The sequence below is a fragment of the Hippoglossus hippoglossus genome, chromosome 15, assembly GCF_009819705.1.
Source record: "Hippoglossus hippoglossus isolate fHipHip1 chromosome 15, fHipHip1.pri, whole genome shotgun sequence".
NCBI classification, from domain to species: Eukaryota; Metazoa; Chordata; class Actinopteri; order Pleuronectiformes; family Pleuronectidae; genus Hippoglossus; species Hippoglossus hippoglossus.
In genome coordinates, this window is record NC_047165.1 from 6,256,229 (window position 1) to 6,272,597 (window position 16,369).

Genomic DNA, 16,369 nt, shown 5'->3' on the forward strand with positions numbered 1-16,369 from the left:
TCTAAATTCCTGCTCTATGGCCCCTGTATACCGTGACATATGGACGATGAAAAATTCATGGGCTGGCGGTTAACACAAATCTGCAGAGGAGACGGGAAAACATGAGCTTAGCAAGCAATTCGCCTATTACATTAACAGACGGGCCTGTCATGGGATGATATTGGCGTATGCATATTTCATCTAATCTGATTTCATGTTTAAAGAGCGAGCGAGAAAGTGGTTCAAGTTGTGGAAACAATGACATCATGCCGCGTGCTCGTTTGGTGACCCAGCCCAATCAAGCGAGCGGGGCCGAGTGTTTTCAAAGATATTATCTCACAGTGCAGGGGTTGGATTTTTAGCATGTTTACTGCTTTTTGAATCCTTCCGTCCTCGCTTCTTCTCTTGCACAGTTTTCAGTGTCAGAGGAGAAGTGAGTGACCAGACAGTTAACTCAGACCCTCGTAAATACACACGAGGCACGACCGAATTTCGGCCGCAGTACAAAAACAGACGGTAAAGTTCTGTTTATGATCAGCGCATCTGGACGACGTTAATATATTGAAGCAATAAATTTTTTTTTATGCTCATCCCACCCTGGAGGATTACGCCGGATTGCACTGAAAATGTTTCTTTTTAATAAATATCAAACCAGCTCCGAGTGAGAGATATTTCAAACAACGCACACTGAGCCGAGCAAAGACATGTACTGTATAGTTTTCTGTGCCAAGGAGAGGGACCTGGGGAATATAGGACAAATGAGAAAGAGCAGGAGGAGGAGGGGGGGGGGGGGGGAGCTCTTCTCAACTGCTTTGCCTCAAACATGATTGCCTCACTAACTTCAAAAATACTGTTGATTTAAGCAATGTGCACACAAGGGGTGTTGGGTTTCCGAGGGGCTGGCGGCGGGGAGGGGAGAGGAAGGTCAGCAGTTTGGGAGCGTAGCTTCAGAATTAGAGAAATAGGGGAAGAAAATGTTGCTCATAATATTTTCCTTAACCAGACCGCCCCAAACGAGGAGCTGTCAGGGCGCTCGGCAGCTACGCGACGCACACACACACACACACACACACACATCTTGTTTAAATATATCATACGCGGCACCTCTGCGACGCGCTTGCACATGTTTATGTTTTTGCTTTTTAGCGCGTACGGTACCGCTGCCAAATGAATGCGAGTAACACTCCGCAGACAGCTATGGCGGCTAATAACAAAACCTTGAACCTTGTCATCTGTCATTCAGCGCCTCAGAGGCCTGGCCCACTCAAACTATTTCTGGCTTTTCCTCGCAGCAGAGGATCCTCGGTAATGCCAATATTATTATAGTACAGCTGAGTATGTAACACCTTCTTTACACTATGGGTTATATAAGAGCTTGTTTTACATTTAGCATATCACACAATACCTCAATAATATTTAGTCTTTTTTAACCAGCGAGGTTTTTCCACACGCAACTTTTATTTCCCTTTTTCTGAGGCAATATTACGTTCCTCCTGGCAAAGGAATCAAATTGGGGACACAAAGTAGCACGGGTATAATCAATCCACGCTGGCGGAGAATGCACGATAATTATAAACAAAAACTGTGTCATTCTCCGCGAGCGAAGCAGCTGCAGGGGTGACAGGCGGTGCCGAACATGAATATGGATCACAGGACTAAAAGATCTGGTGACTGACGCAACTGCAGTTTTGCTCGAGCTGGTTTCAAAGGCCGGGATGCCAGCCAGTGGACGTGGACGAATTTAAAACGAAAAAGAGAAGAAAGAAACCCACAGATATAGATAGATCGGGGATAGATAAAGTGCCGTCTCCGGCAACTGCCACTGTCGTCCCAGGAACGACCTTACATCATCGAGTAAAGTCAGAGCAAACACCGAGGACATCAGTCATTATGTAAACAGGAGGAGCAGCCGGAGCACGTCGGCGTTTCATTACTCACCTCCAAACACACGGAGGAATCTGAAGGAGACATTTGCATTTTGGGTCTTTTTTTCCCATGCTCAAATTTAAAAGCCTCATTCTGCCTAATGTGTAGATGATGCACATACATTTACTGGATTTCACCATCGCACTGCTCCGACAGCCGTGCTCAAACTCCGCGATAGCACTTTTTTTTTTAACTGATCCCTCTCGTCTTCTCTACCCCCCGAGGTAGCTTGACACACTTTCGTGAATTAGCCTCGACAAGACGGACAGCTATTAGAGCTGCCACGGCAGATTTGGCTGAATCCGAAAGGTCAGAATTAGCATTGAGGGGAAACACAGAAGTCGTCCTAAAACCTCCCCAGATACATTTCTTACTTTTTGATATTTCACAGATGCCCAGTATTACTTCTTAAAAGTCCCCAGTGATATTTATCCTAATAAAAGGTGGATTTAATATGGCGTAAACAACGAGAACTTTACACGGCAGCTGTTTCTACATGAATATGTGCAAACATCCATCTATGTGTTTGTGCCCGAACGTAAGACGCCCTTGAGGCCTTGGTTCACTTGGCAGAATGATGGAAATTACTTAGCTCTGCTGTTTTGAAACAAATCACAAACAAGTCTCCTAGCAGCAATTCAAGCAGAATAAAAACCTGCTTGGAACCTAGTAAACCTTCATGTGAATAACATTAGAAATCTGCCTTAGTAAAAAAAAAAAAAGCAGAACTCCCTTAGGCTCTGAAAATAAACCTTTAGCTTAAATGTGGCTCACTAGAGAATGGCTTTATTGAGCCAAGTGAATGAGCAACAGCAGCCACAGGATGTTAGCGTTACTATTCATAACTTATTTTCCTATGCCCTAAAACCATTCTCCCTTCTGGTCTCACCTTTGCTGCTCTCTAAAAATGCAATTACCTACTGGTAAATTTACAGGAAAAGAAAAACAATGACTTCTGACTAGAGGAGCCGTTACTGCAAATGTCAAATTGATGCTGCACGAGGGCCCCGGCAAGATCTGCCGAGCCGCCGACCAGAGGAAATATAAAGAGAGATGAGTCACGTTAGTCCTTTGTCTTAGCCCGGCGTGGGGTTAATAAAATGTGTGGACTCATGAGTGGCAGGGAAAGCACAGTGGATGGCAGATAGACGTGTTCCAGCAGAATTCTTCAGTGGAACAACAGATTGTTTTTTCATAGGTGTGACGGGCGAGCGTGTTTAAATGACGCTCATCCGTGTTCCTAAATGAAAAACATATTGAAATCATGATGACTCTTTAAAATCGATCAAAACATCACATGAATTTAGTCGAGTTGAGCCATGACAAGTCTAAATGGACAAATAAAGAGGAATTACAACATTAAAAAAAAATGTGCGAGAGCAGAAATGAGACCACAGCGTAAAACACTAATGATCTCGACACAAATCCAAATTACTAACAACTATTGTAAATACTCACTGTTTTGACTGTCCCTTTGTTTTGTATTCCTTTTGTTCAAAGCCAAAACAAGTCAGGCGGAGAAAAGCCTCCTGGTCTGGCATTGTTCCGAAGAAAAATGAAGGATTTTGTGAGAGAATGAGAAAAAAAAACTACCATTTAGAAAGAGAGAAATCAAAAATAAAATGATTGCAGCAGAACAAGAGACCTTTTTTCCATGCATCATTCTTCCTGCTGCCGCCTATATTTTACCCACAATGCAACTTGACCACTGACAACTTCAACGCCTCAAGCACAACTGTAAGACTCACGTATGCATCGGACATGGCGACTGTCAAGTGTTAAAGGTTCACTGTGTAAGATTTAGTGACACCTAGTGGTGACGTTGCATGCTGCAGCTGAATACCCCCCCCCCCCCCCCACTTCCAAACATGAAAGAAAACTCCAAAGGCCACAGTGATCTGCTGAGGTCACTTCTTGATAACTCTCCACGTCCCTGATCTCAATCTCATTTTCAGAATTGGGGTCTTTATACAACACAATATTTTACACACAAAGTATTACTAGTCGCCGAGAACTGTAAACAGACTTTGATGTGAAAAACCAAAGCTCTGATAAAATTAAAACCCCCTCTGGATTATCTGAGAAATTTGTCCCAACCTTTGCACAGAGCTGTTTTTTCTCAGGAACCGCTGTGGTTTTGCAGATGCAGAATTTCACAGGACAGCAGCTGTATTCGGTTTTTGGATACAGAAGTTCCCTTCTCTTTTCCCTTTGATGGTTTTCATTTTGATATGCTGACCTTAAGCGAATCAAGACTTTAATTGGACTCGAGTGGACTTTCTGTGAATTTCACACAATGGAACCACATTTTCTTGGCCCCTTAGAAATTAAACCACTGTCCATTTTTCCACTAAAAAGCAACTTGAACAAAAGGTCGGGGGGGGACCAAAATGACATAATTGTAAGTTGGCATTTCCGCCGAGCCTCTAAGATAAATTATTTAAAAGGGTTAAAATCAAATCTCCAGTCGCTGCACTCACCAAAACTCGTCACAGATGCCTCTCGTTCTGCAGCAGGGCGGGGTGCTCAAAGGTGTCCCGGCAGTACAGGATCCTCGTGCTCCCGCCCAACGCAAGCGATGCCCGCCCAGCGCCAGCACCGTGTGGTCGATGAGCAGAGAGGACGGCTGCTGGCTGAGCCGCGCCAATACCGAGCGGGGTAGCGGCAATACTGGGGATAGCTGAGGACCAACACCTTCCGTCCGTCCTCCTCCTGGCCTGGAGGAAAAGAAGCAGACACAACAGTTAGAAGGTCCACAGAGATTAAACATGGTTTGATTCAAAATTCAACAGCCAACATTTGTTTCTCAACGGCTCCTGTAAGATTTGTGGAGAAGGGCTGCAGTAAATTTCACAGTGACACTTTCACTCTTTCAATTTCTGCTCGGATTTTATTTCTTTATTCGCGCTCAGAGATCAAGCTTTGGCTGCTTTTATATTCTGGCTCATCCGCTGCCAGTGTGCTGTGAATACGATCCTTTTACTCCACTGACCTTAAATTGTACGGTTTCCCGTTCTGTTTGATGAGATATTACACTCTAACTCTGTTCCTTCTGTAACTTCTGATGGGCACTAAATAAATGGTGAATCCACCCATTATCTATACCGCTTAGACACGCCAGCGTATCACAGGACCGACGTATTGAGTCAAACAACCTTTCACACCCACAATCAAACCTACAGTCAATTGATAGTCTCCAATGAACCTAACCTGAATCAAACTGTGGGAGTCAGCTGCAGGAAACTCACAAAGACACTGGGGAGACAATGCAAACACAGAACAGCCAAGGCCAGGTTGGGATTCGAACCGTGCCACCTCTAGAAGTGAGACAACCACTGCACCTCCATGCCACCCATAAACAGCAAATATGTGTGATTAAAAAACTTATGTAAGCGTTACTAAAAACATGTATTTTTCATTATTTCCTGGCAAGCAAATATGTTCTATTGTCTGGTTGCAGACAAACAACAGCCTGACTTTTGAATCATTCCCTCTCATATGAAACTCATACTTTATTCTCTTGGATTCATATCTCAACGATCTCGCCACGTGTCTCAGGAAACGCATCACATGCAGGAAGCAACGTGTTCCGATGCTTCTGTTTCACCGTTTCACACATAAAAATCTCACGCTCTTTCCTTCACCTGACTCACTGAGCACTTTCCACTGGACACACACACACACACACACACACACACACACACACACACACACACACACACCACACACACACACACACACACACACACACACACACACACACACTTAATGTTGTCGGGCTGCATGTTTACATGACATGCTTCTCCATTAGTGTGACAAGAGGAACGACAAGAAGAAACTATGTGATTCAATTTCGCTTGACAGCTTTTTTTTTGTTTGCAGCAATTCAGACATACAAGTGTGATGAGTTCCTGATGGATGCCCTTGTCACCCTGTACAAACCATGTACATGTTATGAAGCTACAGTCAAATGTAGAATAACTTTTGAGACAGAAAGCAAAGTAGTAATCTGACACTGCTGCCTAATGACCTAGCCTCTGTTTTTACTCCCATCAGAGTCAGATTTCATCATCACGTCAGTGTTGTTATTGTTGTCGTCTGACATAAGAGGGTAATTACATATTCCTCCGACAAGTCAGTGAGTTTGATTGATGCGTTTTCACCTGTGACAGTTAACTGGCGACCGGATCGTTCCCTTTGTTTGGCGAAGCTCAGAACAGGATGTACCGACTGAGCCGAAACAATAAACTGCCACAAAAGCCGGGAGGAGCCGCTGGTAGACAAATCAAACTGTTTATGGGCTCTTATACGGAGGCTGTGTGTGAGAGATGGTACAGTATGGAAGTGCTTCGAGACGAATGTCAGGTCTTGTGAAACGTTTTGATGGGAGTGTTTTGGGAGCAGTTTTGCCAGTATGTAGTCCGTAAAGCAAAGTATTGGATAAATACAAGTTTTGATTTCTACTGATGTTTGCTGCACGGAGGATGAGTGTCGGGGGATCAGCACAGTTTTTACTGTTCATCCTGAGAGGAACATTAACATCTGCACCAGATCTCACAGCAATCCATCAAATCCTTCTTGAGATATTTCAGTCCGGGGCCAGAGCGGAGGTCTGACTGACAGACTGTCATCCCCGGGTAATAAAACACCATAAACTCACTGCTGAACGGTTACAAGAGTGAGTTTAACTTGAAAAAAAAAACAGCCACATAAAGTCTTGAAAAACTACAATTCTTATAGTATCAGAGGCAAAAGAAGTCACAGAAATGTGCAGGTCGCTGTTCAGCCTTTAAAACCTATAAGACACGTGTATAGGGTTTCACCTGATAAGCAAGGTTCTCCTTTGTATGTGTATAAATACTATCTGTTCATGACTTTTCAATAATTTGCATAAAACCTTCCATTTACCGCACCAAACTGAACCAGTAGATTTGACATTTTATTAAACGTGACGCAGTGAAAACCTGTTCTCTCAGTACATTGTCTTCCGTATGGGAGTTTATGCAAATACAGCCGAGGGAACTAAAGCTTTCATAACCTGCAACTAATCATTCCCTTTCATTATCAATTAGTCTCTTCCATTATTTTCTCTATCAATGATTAATTGTTTGTCCATAAAATATCAGACAATTAAAAAAAAAACGCCACAATTATTATTTCCAAAAGCCAAAGTTAGATATTTTTTTTAAAACGTCTTGTTTTGTCATATCACCAGACGAAAAAGTTTTCAGATTCTTATCATTAAAAAATGAGAAGTTGAACCATGTTTATTTGAGTCATTGTTTCAGCTCCGCAGTCATATGACAGAATGCTGAACGTGGTCCAGTGCTCCCTGAAGGAAACCTGAGACTGTGATCATAACTTACTTTCTTATCTTATGATTGCATGATAAGAAAATGACACATGATCTCAGCAGTTAATACAGCACAGGTCACCAGTGTGAACTGAAATCACACACAAACGCACACACACACACGCAAACGCACACACACACAAACGCACACACACACACACACACACACACACACACAGTCCATGTTGCCTTGAAACTCTGGTCAATGTCACATTTTGTATTGAGACTTAAAGGCTGTTGTTTGAAACACTAATATTTTCCTAGCTTACAAAGCCGACCTACACGGTCCGACAGTTGATGAAGCGGAGTCAGGCAGTTCGAAACATGATTTTTACATGAATTATTCACCGGCCTGTCTGCTTTTATAAAGCTCTCCGTGCTGCTGACTTTAATATTTCACTAAACTAGTGAGCATCATCTGAAGAGTCCAATTTGAACAGGTCTATTTTTAAAAATGCATTTGTGCCCATTGCATTTTTTGGGGGGTTTTATCTCATCAAGCTGCCGAGTGATACGATTTGCTGGAGAGTGCAGCACAACCAGAGCAGGAAGGACAGCACTCGTGACATATTTACTGCAGCTGCATTCCCGACAATCAGCGTAATTAGTTCCACTGTACTCCAATACGACGACCACTTCAAAAGAAATTATTCGAGCCATTCAGAGAGACACGCACACGCACACACACACACACACACACACACACACACACACACACACACAGCGTATGGGGAGGTAGGTGCCACAAAGCCCACAGATGTATAAACACACTTTTCCTTGCGTACATGCACGTTCACTGCAGACACACACACTACACACACACACACGCACACACATCCATCAAATATCGCAGCAGTTGCAGTATGAAATTACAGCTCAGAGGTGGAGCAGGCTTTGTTTCCAAATGTCAGGGATTTTATTGTAAGCGGTCACCGTCAGACCTGCTCCTTCTCCCGAGGATCCTCACAACATTTCACTTGATTAGATTCAATTTGGAGCGCGAGCTGCAGGGCATTAATAATGGTACAAAGGCGCCATGTCTGACTGAGTGTGTGTGTGTGTGTGTGGTGTGTGTGGTGTGTTGTTGTGTGTCGGCTTGCGCGTGTAAGTGCCTGTGCATGTAATGTACCACTTTAACACTTTAAGAATTCCTTTTGTTCTTAAAGCCCGACCTTTCCAAATAAAGGACGCCCTTATCTTTACGTAAGCTTTCTAATTGGTTTGGGCTGTGGCTGTGTCGCTGGAGAGCTGGAAGACATTATGCACTTTGTTTCTCTTTCTCTCTCTTCCCCCCCCCCCCTCTCTCTGGATCTGTTTGTCCCTCTGTCTGTCCGTCCTCCTCCCGGTGCTGTAGCGTGTTGATCAAACAGCTGTGGTTGCGGCAGATTATTTTTCAGAACACGCTGTAAAGCTCCTGACCTATAAACAACAATAGTGTCAGGGTCATAACTGCTCTCCAGGACAGCTGACTTTACAACCGCCTCAGTCAGCGTGCCAACTCGATGAATTCTACTACAGCGCGACAGTAAAGTGATGAAGTTAAGTGGCAAATATATGTATCACAGCCCATTTCATGATCTGCACACATGTGGAAGAAGCCAGGACAAGTGAACTCCAGGTAATGTGTAAAGTTAAAGTGCCTCTTCACACATGAACTTCTGTTTACACGGTTTGTACTAGTTGCACAATGACTTCTGCGGCACTGGAGGAGATCTCAAAAGTCTGAAAAATAATGACCCCTGCACGGTACGAATGTATATCTGAAAGCTTGTGTTACAAACTGGGGGGGGGGGGGGCTGTGGATTATAAAAGACACGGAGGTTTACGAGCCAAGAGACGCTATCGACTTGCCTTACGTAGGATCCAGTGTTTTTGGAGCTTGACTCATCCGAGGGATTAAAATTAGAATATTTTGGCCTCCTGCTTCAAATATGTTCACTCTTTTCTTTGTCTCGAGTCCCTCAGCTTTCTATGAACTCAATAAACTGCAGGAGTTGCCCCCCTCTTCGTTTGTGTTGTGCAGCATTAATAACCTCCGCGATATGCATTTGTATGTTTGTTTGTTAACAGGATTACACAAAAAGTACAGGGACGGATTAGCATGAAACTCAGTGGACAGGTGTGGTGTGGGACAGGGAAAAAGTCATTTCATTTTGGTGCAGATCAGGATCAGGAAGTGGATCAAATTTCTTTAACATTATATGACCGGTTTTCCACCTTTATGTGAATTTGTATTTTAAACAAATCAGGCGTGTGTAGACTGCTAATATCGTACAAGATCTGGATAATGACTCAGTTTTTGTGAATAAGTATTTCTAGGGAGTTGATCTGTATTCAGTTACTGTTTCATGAAAAAATAAATCACTATCTAACCAGCTATTTCTGAGAATGGATATTTTGCCAATGTTTTATGTAGTTTGCAGAAAATCTTCAGTGTGCATGGTATCTGGTTCAATACATGCATATGCAACGTGGGGGGGGGGGGGGGGGGATTGACCAATCAGCCTTGGAGTGCCCTTTACAAATATTTGTAGTTTACAAAGAGGTTACCGGGAAGGAGGAAATAGGATTAGATAACAGGGAAATGATTAGAGGAATAAACAAGGAGAACAATATGTGCTCTAAAGGTCAAATGTCAGCTGTGAATTAAAAGCAAAGACTGAGGCATAGTTCAGGAGCCAAATATAGAAATGATAATTCACAGATTTATGTTTTGTTCCTGTCAAAGAGACGAGTAAAAACAACCTGATCGGTTTTCTTATTGTTTGTTTTATGTGTAACTGTAATTGTTGTTGTTGTTGTTGTCATTAGCGGTATTAGCCAGTTAGCAGCTGTCAGAACTGACAATCCTGTAAAAAAAAACTGGAACTGTGTCATGCAGAGGAAACTAATTGGAGTCATTTTAAAATCAATGTTAACATGCTGTTAGTTGAAAGAAGCAAACACAGGGGTGATATTAGCATAACTCTATAGTCTCACTCCTGGCAGCAGAACTTCAAGCTGCAGACGCTTCACGCTCGACAGAGTCGCTCTAGTAAAAAAGTGCATTACAATGATGCAGCCGGGATGTGACAAGCCGCGGATGAGGTTCACTGTGACCTGAGACGACAGGATGGGACCGATCTTTGTTCCACGTCTCCGAGATTAAAAGGAGCTCCACAGAAGCAGATTTCAAAAAATGCAAACTGGAATCTTTTGTGATTTTTTGCATTTTCAAAAACACAGGAACTGGATATACTGGAGCTTAAATGACTGAGCTGTGTGTGCAACAGCGTCAGGATCAATGATTAAAATGTATGTTTCGCGTGTGAGTCAGCCCCCCCCCCCCCCCCCCCCCCCCCCCCCCCCCCCCCCCCCCCCCCGATGTCGGCGAGACAATTATATAAAATGGGACGGTCTGTTAAAACCATTTGAACCTTAAAAATAACATCAGTCGGGAAGCACAACATCACTGAGAGACTCTCTTTCTTTCCTTCTGTCGTTTCTCTTTCTTATTCAGAGAATCATATTAGTGTTCCGGGCGCTGTTTTGACCAAAGGTGGCTTTAAAGAAACTGCACAATGAATCAATACAGTGTGTGTTAGTGCCGTGGTTTCTTGGGATTGGGCTTTTGCTGTGAATCATGACCCAGGGGATCCGGTGCCACACAAATGAAAGAGGAGAGGAACTCAAAGAAAAAGCCATGTCGGTAGATTTTCTCAAGACAAAAGGCACACAAACACCTGTCACTGAGCAATATTATTCTCCCAGCGCCTCGTTTAATCAAACACTTTTACAAGCGGGGACGGGGAGCAGAGCAGAAACCGTGAACAAAATGAATAGTTACAGTGCAGGGCTTTTGTTTTTATACGTATTGATTTGAAGATATAAAATAAAACAACTGTAAAAAAAAAAAAGGAGAGAAAGATAAAGTCAAATCCTGGTGTTAGCAGAGGTTCATACCACTGGTTTAGATTTGACTGGTTTCCTGGCTCCCAGACAATCCCTGCTTTCTATTCAGAGCCGTGTGACTTTCAAGTCGCTAATAAAACGTTTGCTGGTGTGTAAAGGAAAAACAAGGAAATGTGACAGTTCCCTGCCAAACAGCAACTTTATCTCGAAGCCAGAGTCGTATCAGCCGTTTCACAACATCTGTGTCTGCTTCCTGTCCGTCTTCCAAAAATATGTGATTCCTCTCAAAAAACGACTCGAGAATTTAATCCTTTTAGCAGCTGACTTTTCTCTCTGTCCTGGAAATCTCGGACATCGGATTTCCCTCAAATCACACCACTGCATTTTGAAAACATACGAATCATTTGAAGATGTGTGGCAGTAATGTCACTGTGCTGACAAGAAATGAAACTATTAGTGGATTAATCACTTATTCAGCTGGCAAACACTGAAATGTCAGCACTTGTTTTTGTGAGTTGTTGTTGTTGTTGTAAAGTTCCCAGCGTCTCTAATGTGAGGATTTGCTGCTTTTATTGTGAGCGGATATCTCAAATATCTTCGCATGTTGTGCAAATAAAACACTGAAGGACATTTTAAACTTTATTGTATAATTTCACGCAGCTGTGAAATGAGGATTCAATGGATCGATAAGATCAAATCGACAGAATGATGCCGAGTCTGAGATACAGGCTCAAAAACTGCTGCTGTAACACAGTCAGTTTCCCCGTAGTGAGACTTAAAAAGGATCTTATCTTATTTAATCTTATTTTACCGTATCTTCGTCTCAGTGGCTTTCAATCTGAGTCGGGTTGGAGGCCTTGAATTGATCTGCTATTAATATTTTAATTCTCAAATATTTACGATGTTTAATTTAGTGCTTTTTGTATTTTTCATTTAGTCTCTGTTCATACATATTTCTATATTATCTTGCTTTCTTTTACCTTTCGTCAACTTTGGTTGTTTTAAACATGCCATGTACAATAAATAAACTTTGACTTTGACTTGATTAATAATGAGAACAACAATTTAGTTTTTGAGTGAAACCGTCTGAAAAGGGGTTTTTCCACGTATAACTCGACAGTGTCGCATGTTTGTGATTCAAGGTTCATGAGCTCAAGTCCTTTAAAAACATATTAAATGGGGAAATAATGCACTAGTGTAAAAGTGCAGGCGACTGGTAAAGTCATCAGCTGCAGTAACTGTCATGAGACCCTCTGCACAGTAAAGAAATACAGAACTCCATCTACTCCAACACTGTAAAAGCAACACGCTGTAAAATATGTGCACAGTGTTTGGTTCATAAATATGACAAAGTGATATTCAACAACACGGGGCGGATGTGATATTTGCTGGATAAATATTCCAGCTCGTCCTCTGAGGAAAAAACCCCTCAGCAAAAGAGGGAAGTGAGGAAACTATGCGAGAGAAGCGAGGGCGGAAATAAGTTTGATGAGAACAAGCTCTGACGCTGTTTTATACCAGAAAGAATTAAGGGACATTTGGGGAAATTACACAAGAGGAAAGATTTCAGTTATCGAGAAATTACTCGTCATGATCAAAATCTCAGAAATGCTGCATAGGACATGAAACTCATTAGCTGTGGTTTGAGGCAGCTGCTCCACTGGATGAGTAGCTGCTGCAACATTACATGAAACATCTCTGATATCGCTGAATTTCCAAACAGGAAATAAACAAGAGGGGTGATCCGGTTCCAGAGTTTCTGTCGTGGCTTTGAACGCTGGAATGAAGCGTAATATGAGGGCTGCTGCTGACAGTTAAGAGCAGATCCGTGCCGGCTAATTAAAAACCAAGTGTGACTCATGTAAACTGTCATTTACGTTCAGCCGAGCTTTAAAAAAACATCCAAAACTGCCCACAAGCTCTGACAAGATCTCTCAAGCAAGTGTGCTCATTGCTCCCGACACAGAGGAGCGAGGGGGAAAAAAGCTGAAAACTATTACTCCGGCTCTTGCTCTCCGTCACCCGCTGTAGTCCTTAAATCACTCACTCGCCTCAAAATTTTGCTGTTGTCAACATTTCCACATTATCTGCTCGGGCCAAGGAATTTACTGGATCCCCCCCCGCTGCTTTGGCAAGGCGTGCAACCAGGACCTAATAGTGTCCCCCTTCCTATTTGATATGTTTTTTAAAGTGTTTTTGTCTAAAGGCTTTGAAAGAAGGTATTAGTGGAGATAAGATGGACAGAGGAGAAAGACAGAGGGAGGGAGGAGGAGGAGGTTTGGTATTCTCACTCCATCCTGCAGGGCTCTCTGCTCCGTGCTCTGTATTGATTTCCGAGGTCGCCCTGTTTTCCATTTAACTTCTTCTCATAATATATAACACATCTCTGATTCGTCCGCCTCTGCTCTCTCTCTCTCTCTCTCTCTCTCTCTCTCTCCGGCTCCCTCGCTCACTTCTCAATGGAGGGACGTGACACAGAGAGGGGGGGGGCCATAGAAGCAGCAGCAGCAGGCGCCCGATCTGGCTATTGGTTTCATGTTATTGAAACCTGACCAAATAAAGAGGGAACAGCATCTGTCAATGACACCAAATGGAAATTATGCACGGGGGCGGGAGCTCTCACTGGAGGCAACCTTGTGGTTCCTACGAGGACAGAATTACATAAAACAATAACGTTTATTAATTGAATTTTGCGTGATTCATCGCTCGTCAAAATCTGTGCATGACTACACTGTCTTGGATAAAACAAAATGTGCTGGAACATTTTGTTAATTACAAGCGAGCACTGCGCTGTAAACAAAACCACATAATCTCACGCGGGGGGGTGATGGTGCGGCGTCAATAAATCACTGTATTGGGTAAAACAAAGCAAAGTAATCACACAGTGTATCACCAGAACTCAGTGGAAATGGGATATATGACAATTTTACTTTATGGATCTGCTTAGAATAACACGCTGTGTTTGCTAATGACGCATCAGTCACACACGCTGACTCACCTTTCCTCTGCTCATCATATCATCTGCAAGCTGGGCTCTTCCACACACACACACACACAACGTACACAACCCACACACACACAGCCCTGTACAGGCACACGCCACCTAAATCCAAGCGTTTGACTGTCAAGTTGAACCGGTCGATGTGTGCGAAATCAATATGAAGAATGAATTTCCATACATCACATTCATAACTTGTCACACATCACGTATATAAATAATGAAAAGCGATGATCAATCAAATGAGCTGAACTCTGTGAGGCAGCAGACAAAGCTCTTCATGTGTTGAGGCTTCGTTCATCAGTGTTTTTATATCAACAACAGCCTGTGTGTGTGTTGTGAAAGGGCTTCGCTCGTAGTTCCCCTCAGCATCTCTCAGCACTGTTGTGGTTTCACCAGCCACAATGTAACTGTTTTGGAAAACCTCATTTCCAGCAGCAGCAGCAGCAGCAGCTGTTTTCTGCAGAAACCCCCCCCCCCCCCCCCTAAAAAACCCACAGAGCACTTCAGGCTCAGAACCAAACAACAGGCAGCAGCTTCACAGACAGAGATTATTCCCAGGACCTGATGGAGACCAAAACAGAGTTGGAAGACAAGTGAAGGCTGGAGCTGCATTCATCACATGGTCAGAAACACAACTCCAGATGAATGCTAATGTTGACGGAAATTCGATACCCGGGCAATTCTAAGTATTGTCGGCCGACACTGAAACAGATATTGGGCAGTAAAACATTTTAGACATTTGGCAGTGACACCTATGACGTTGTTTTCAAACCCTAATGACAGAGAAATGTAACTGAGGATTGATATTTTTACCATAAAACTCATTATAAATAACTTTAAATAAAAATTAAATATCAGTACAGCCCAATGGTTTTCACAAAAATGAACAAAATTAGTTATTTGGTTTTTCTTTCAATTAAATAACAAATTTAGTTGATGATTAGTGTCGGGGGGAAAAAACTTTTCAGCAGAATAATCTATCGCCTCCAAACAGATATTTGGCTTAATGAGTAATCATCTGTTTATCTGATGAAACCCAGCAGCAGTTTCAACAAACGAGTACGAGGCCAGTTTGTCTGACTGGGAAACACTGTCAGAGTAATTTAACCATTTCATGGTTGATTATGACTGTTTAGAAACACTGTGGTTGCAAACAGGAGGCGGAAGAGAAGTGGTTTGTGCTGCAGGACTGGTTTGAGAAGTTTCCTACAGGGGGTGGATCATCACGGCTTCATGCTGCTTATGGGCACATGTTTGTATCTGATATTGAGAATCGGATACAATGGGTGGGGTTTAACAGATATCTGGCTTTTATAGTCACAGGAATGTCTGGGAATCATATTCTCACAAAAAGGGCACAAACACCCAGAGGAAATGCTCGATTGAAACTTAACAGGGGGCAGGGCGAGAGAGAGAGAGAGAGAGAGAGAGAGAGAGAGATGAGAGAGAGAGAGAGAGAGAGAGAGGAGAGAGAGAGAGAGAGAAGCCTCCATGCATGCTGGCTCCTGTTCTTAATTATAGTAAAGCACTAAGTGCCTCATTCATTCAGTAGGGTGGAGCAGTGGCCTGTGACAAAGATAAAAAATAAATAAAAAAATGTTTATATAATTTTCACCTCAATTTATTTAAGTGTGCGGCGCAAGGATTGAGGACACAGCTATGCATACAAACACAAGCACGCACACACACACACACAAGTCCACACTCGTAAGAGGTGTTATAAACACACACAGGCATAAAACACACACACACACACACACACACACACAACACACACACACACACACCACACACACACACACACACCACACACACACACACACACACACACACACACACACAGAGAGAGAGAGAGAGAATTCAACTTCCCTCAGCTTAATTCCATCCCAGATGTTCTTGTGGTTGACGCAGGGGGGGCAGGGAGAGGGGGGGGGGGGGGGGGGATAAATGGCCGTACCACATTTTCAAAAAACACACACCCCCATATAAATGTTTTCAGTTAAACAGACGAGAAGAGAAGAGGAGAGGAGAGAAGGAGAAGAAACAACACAAGCACTTTCCTCCAGTTGATTTATGTGATTCTATTACATTAAACATTCTTTCCCCTGAGCAGGCTCAGCTCCCTAGCAACCATCGCTCGCAGCCCTAATGTGTCTGGCACGCGGCCACAGAGCGCTGCCTGCCTTATTGATTGCCAGATTGAAAAGTTTGCATTTAAT

General features: G+C 43.0%; 1 protein-coding gene across 1 annotated transcript in view; it reads right to left on the reverse strand.

The window, feature by feature from the left end:
- Nucleotides 1–16,369, reverse strand: part of arid5b (AT-rich interaction domain 5B) — a 79,017-nt gene that overhangs the window by 38,666 nt on the left and 23,982 nt on the right. Inside the window, exon 3 of the mRNA XM_034608167.1 lies at nucleotides 4,389–4,622. Within this exon, the coding sequence (XP_034464058.1) occupies nucleotides 4,389–4,622 (234 nt within the window). The remainder of the gene's footprint in view (nucleotides 1–4,388; nucleotides 4,623–16,369) is intronic.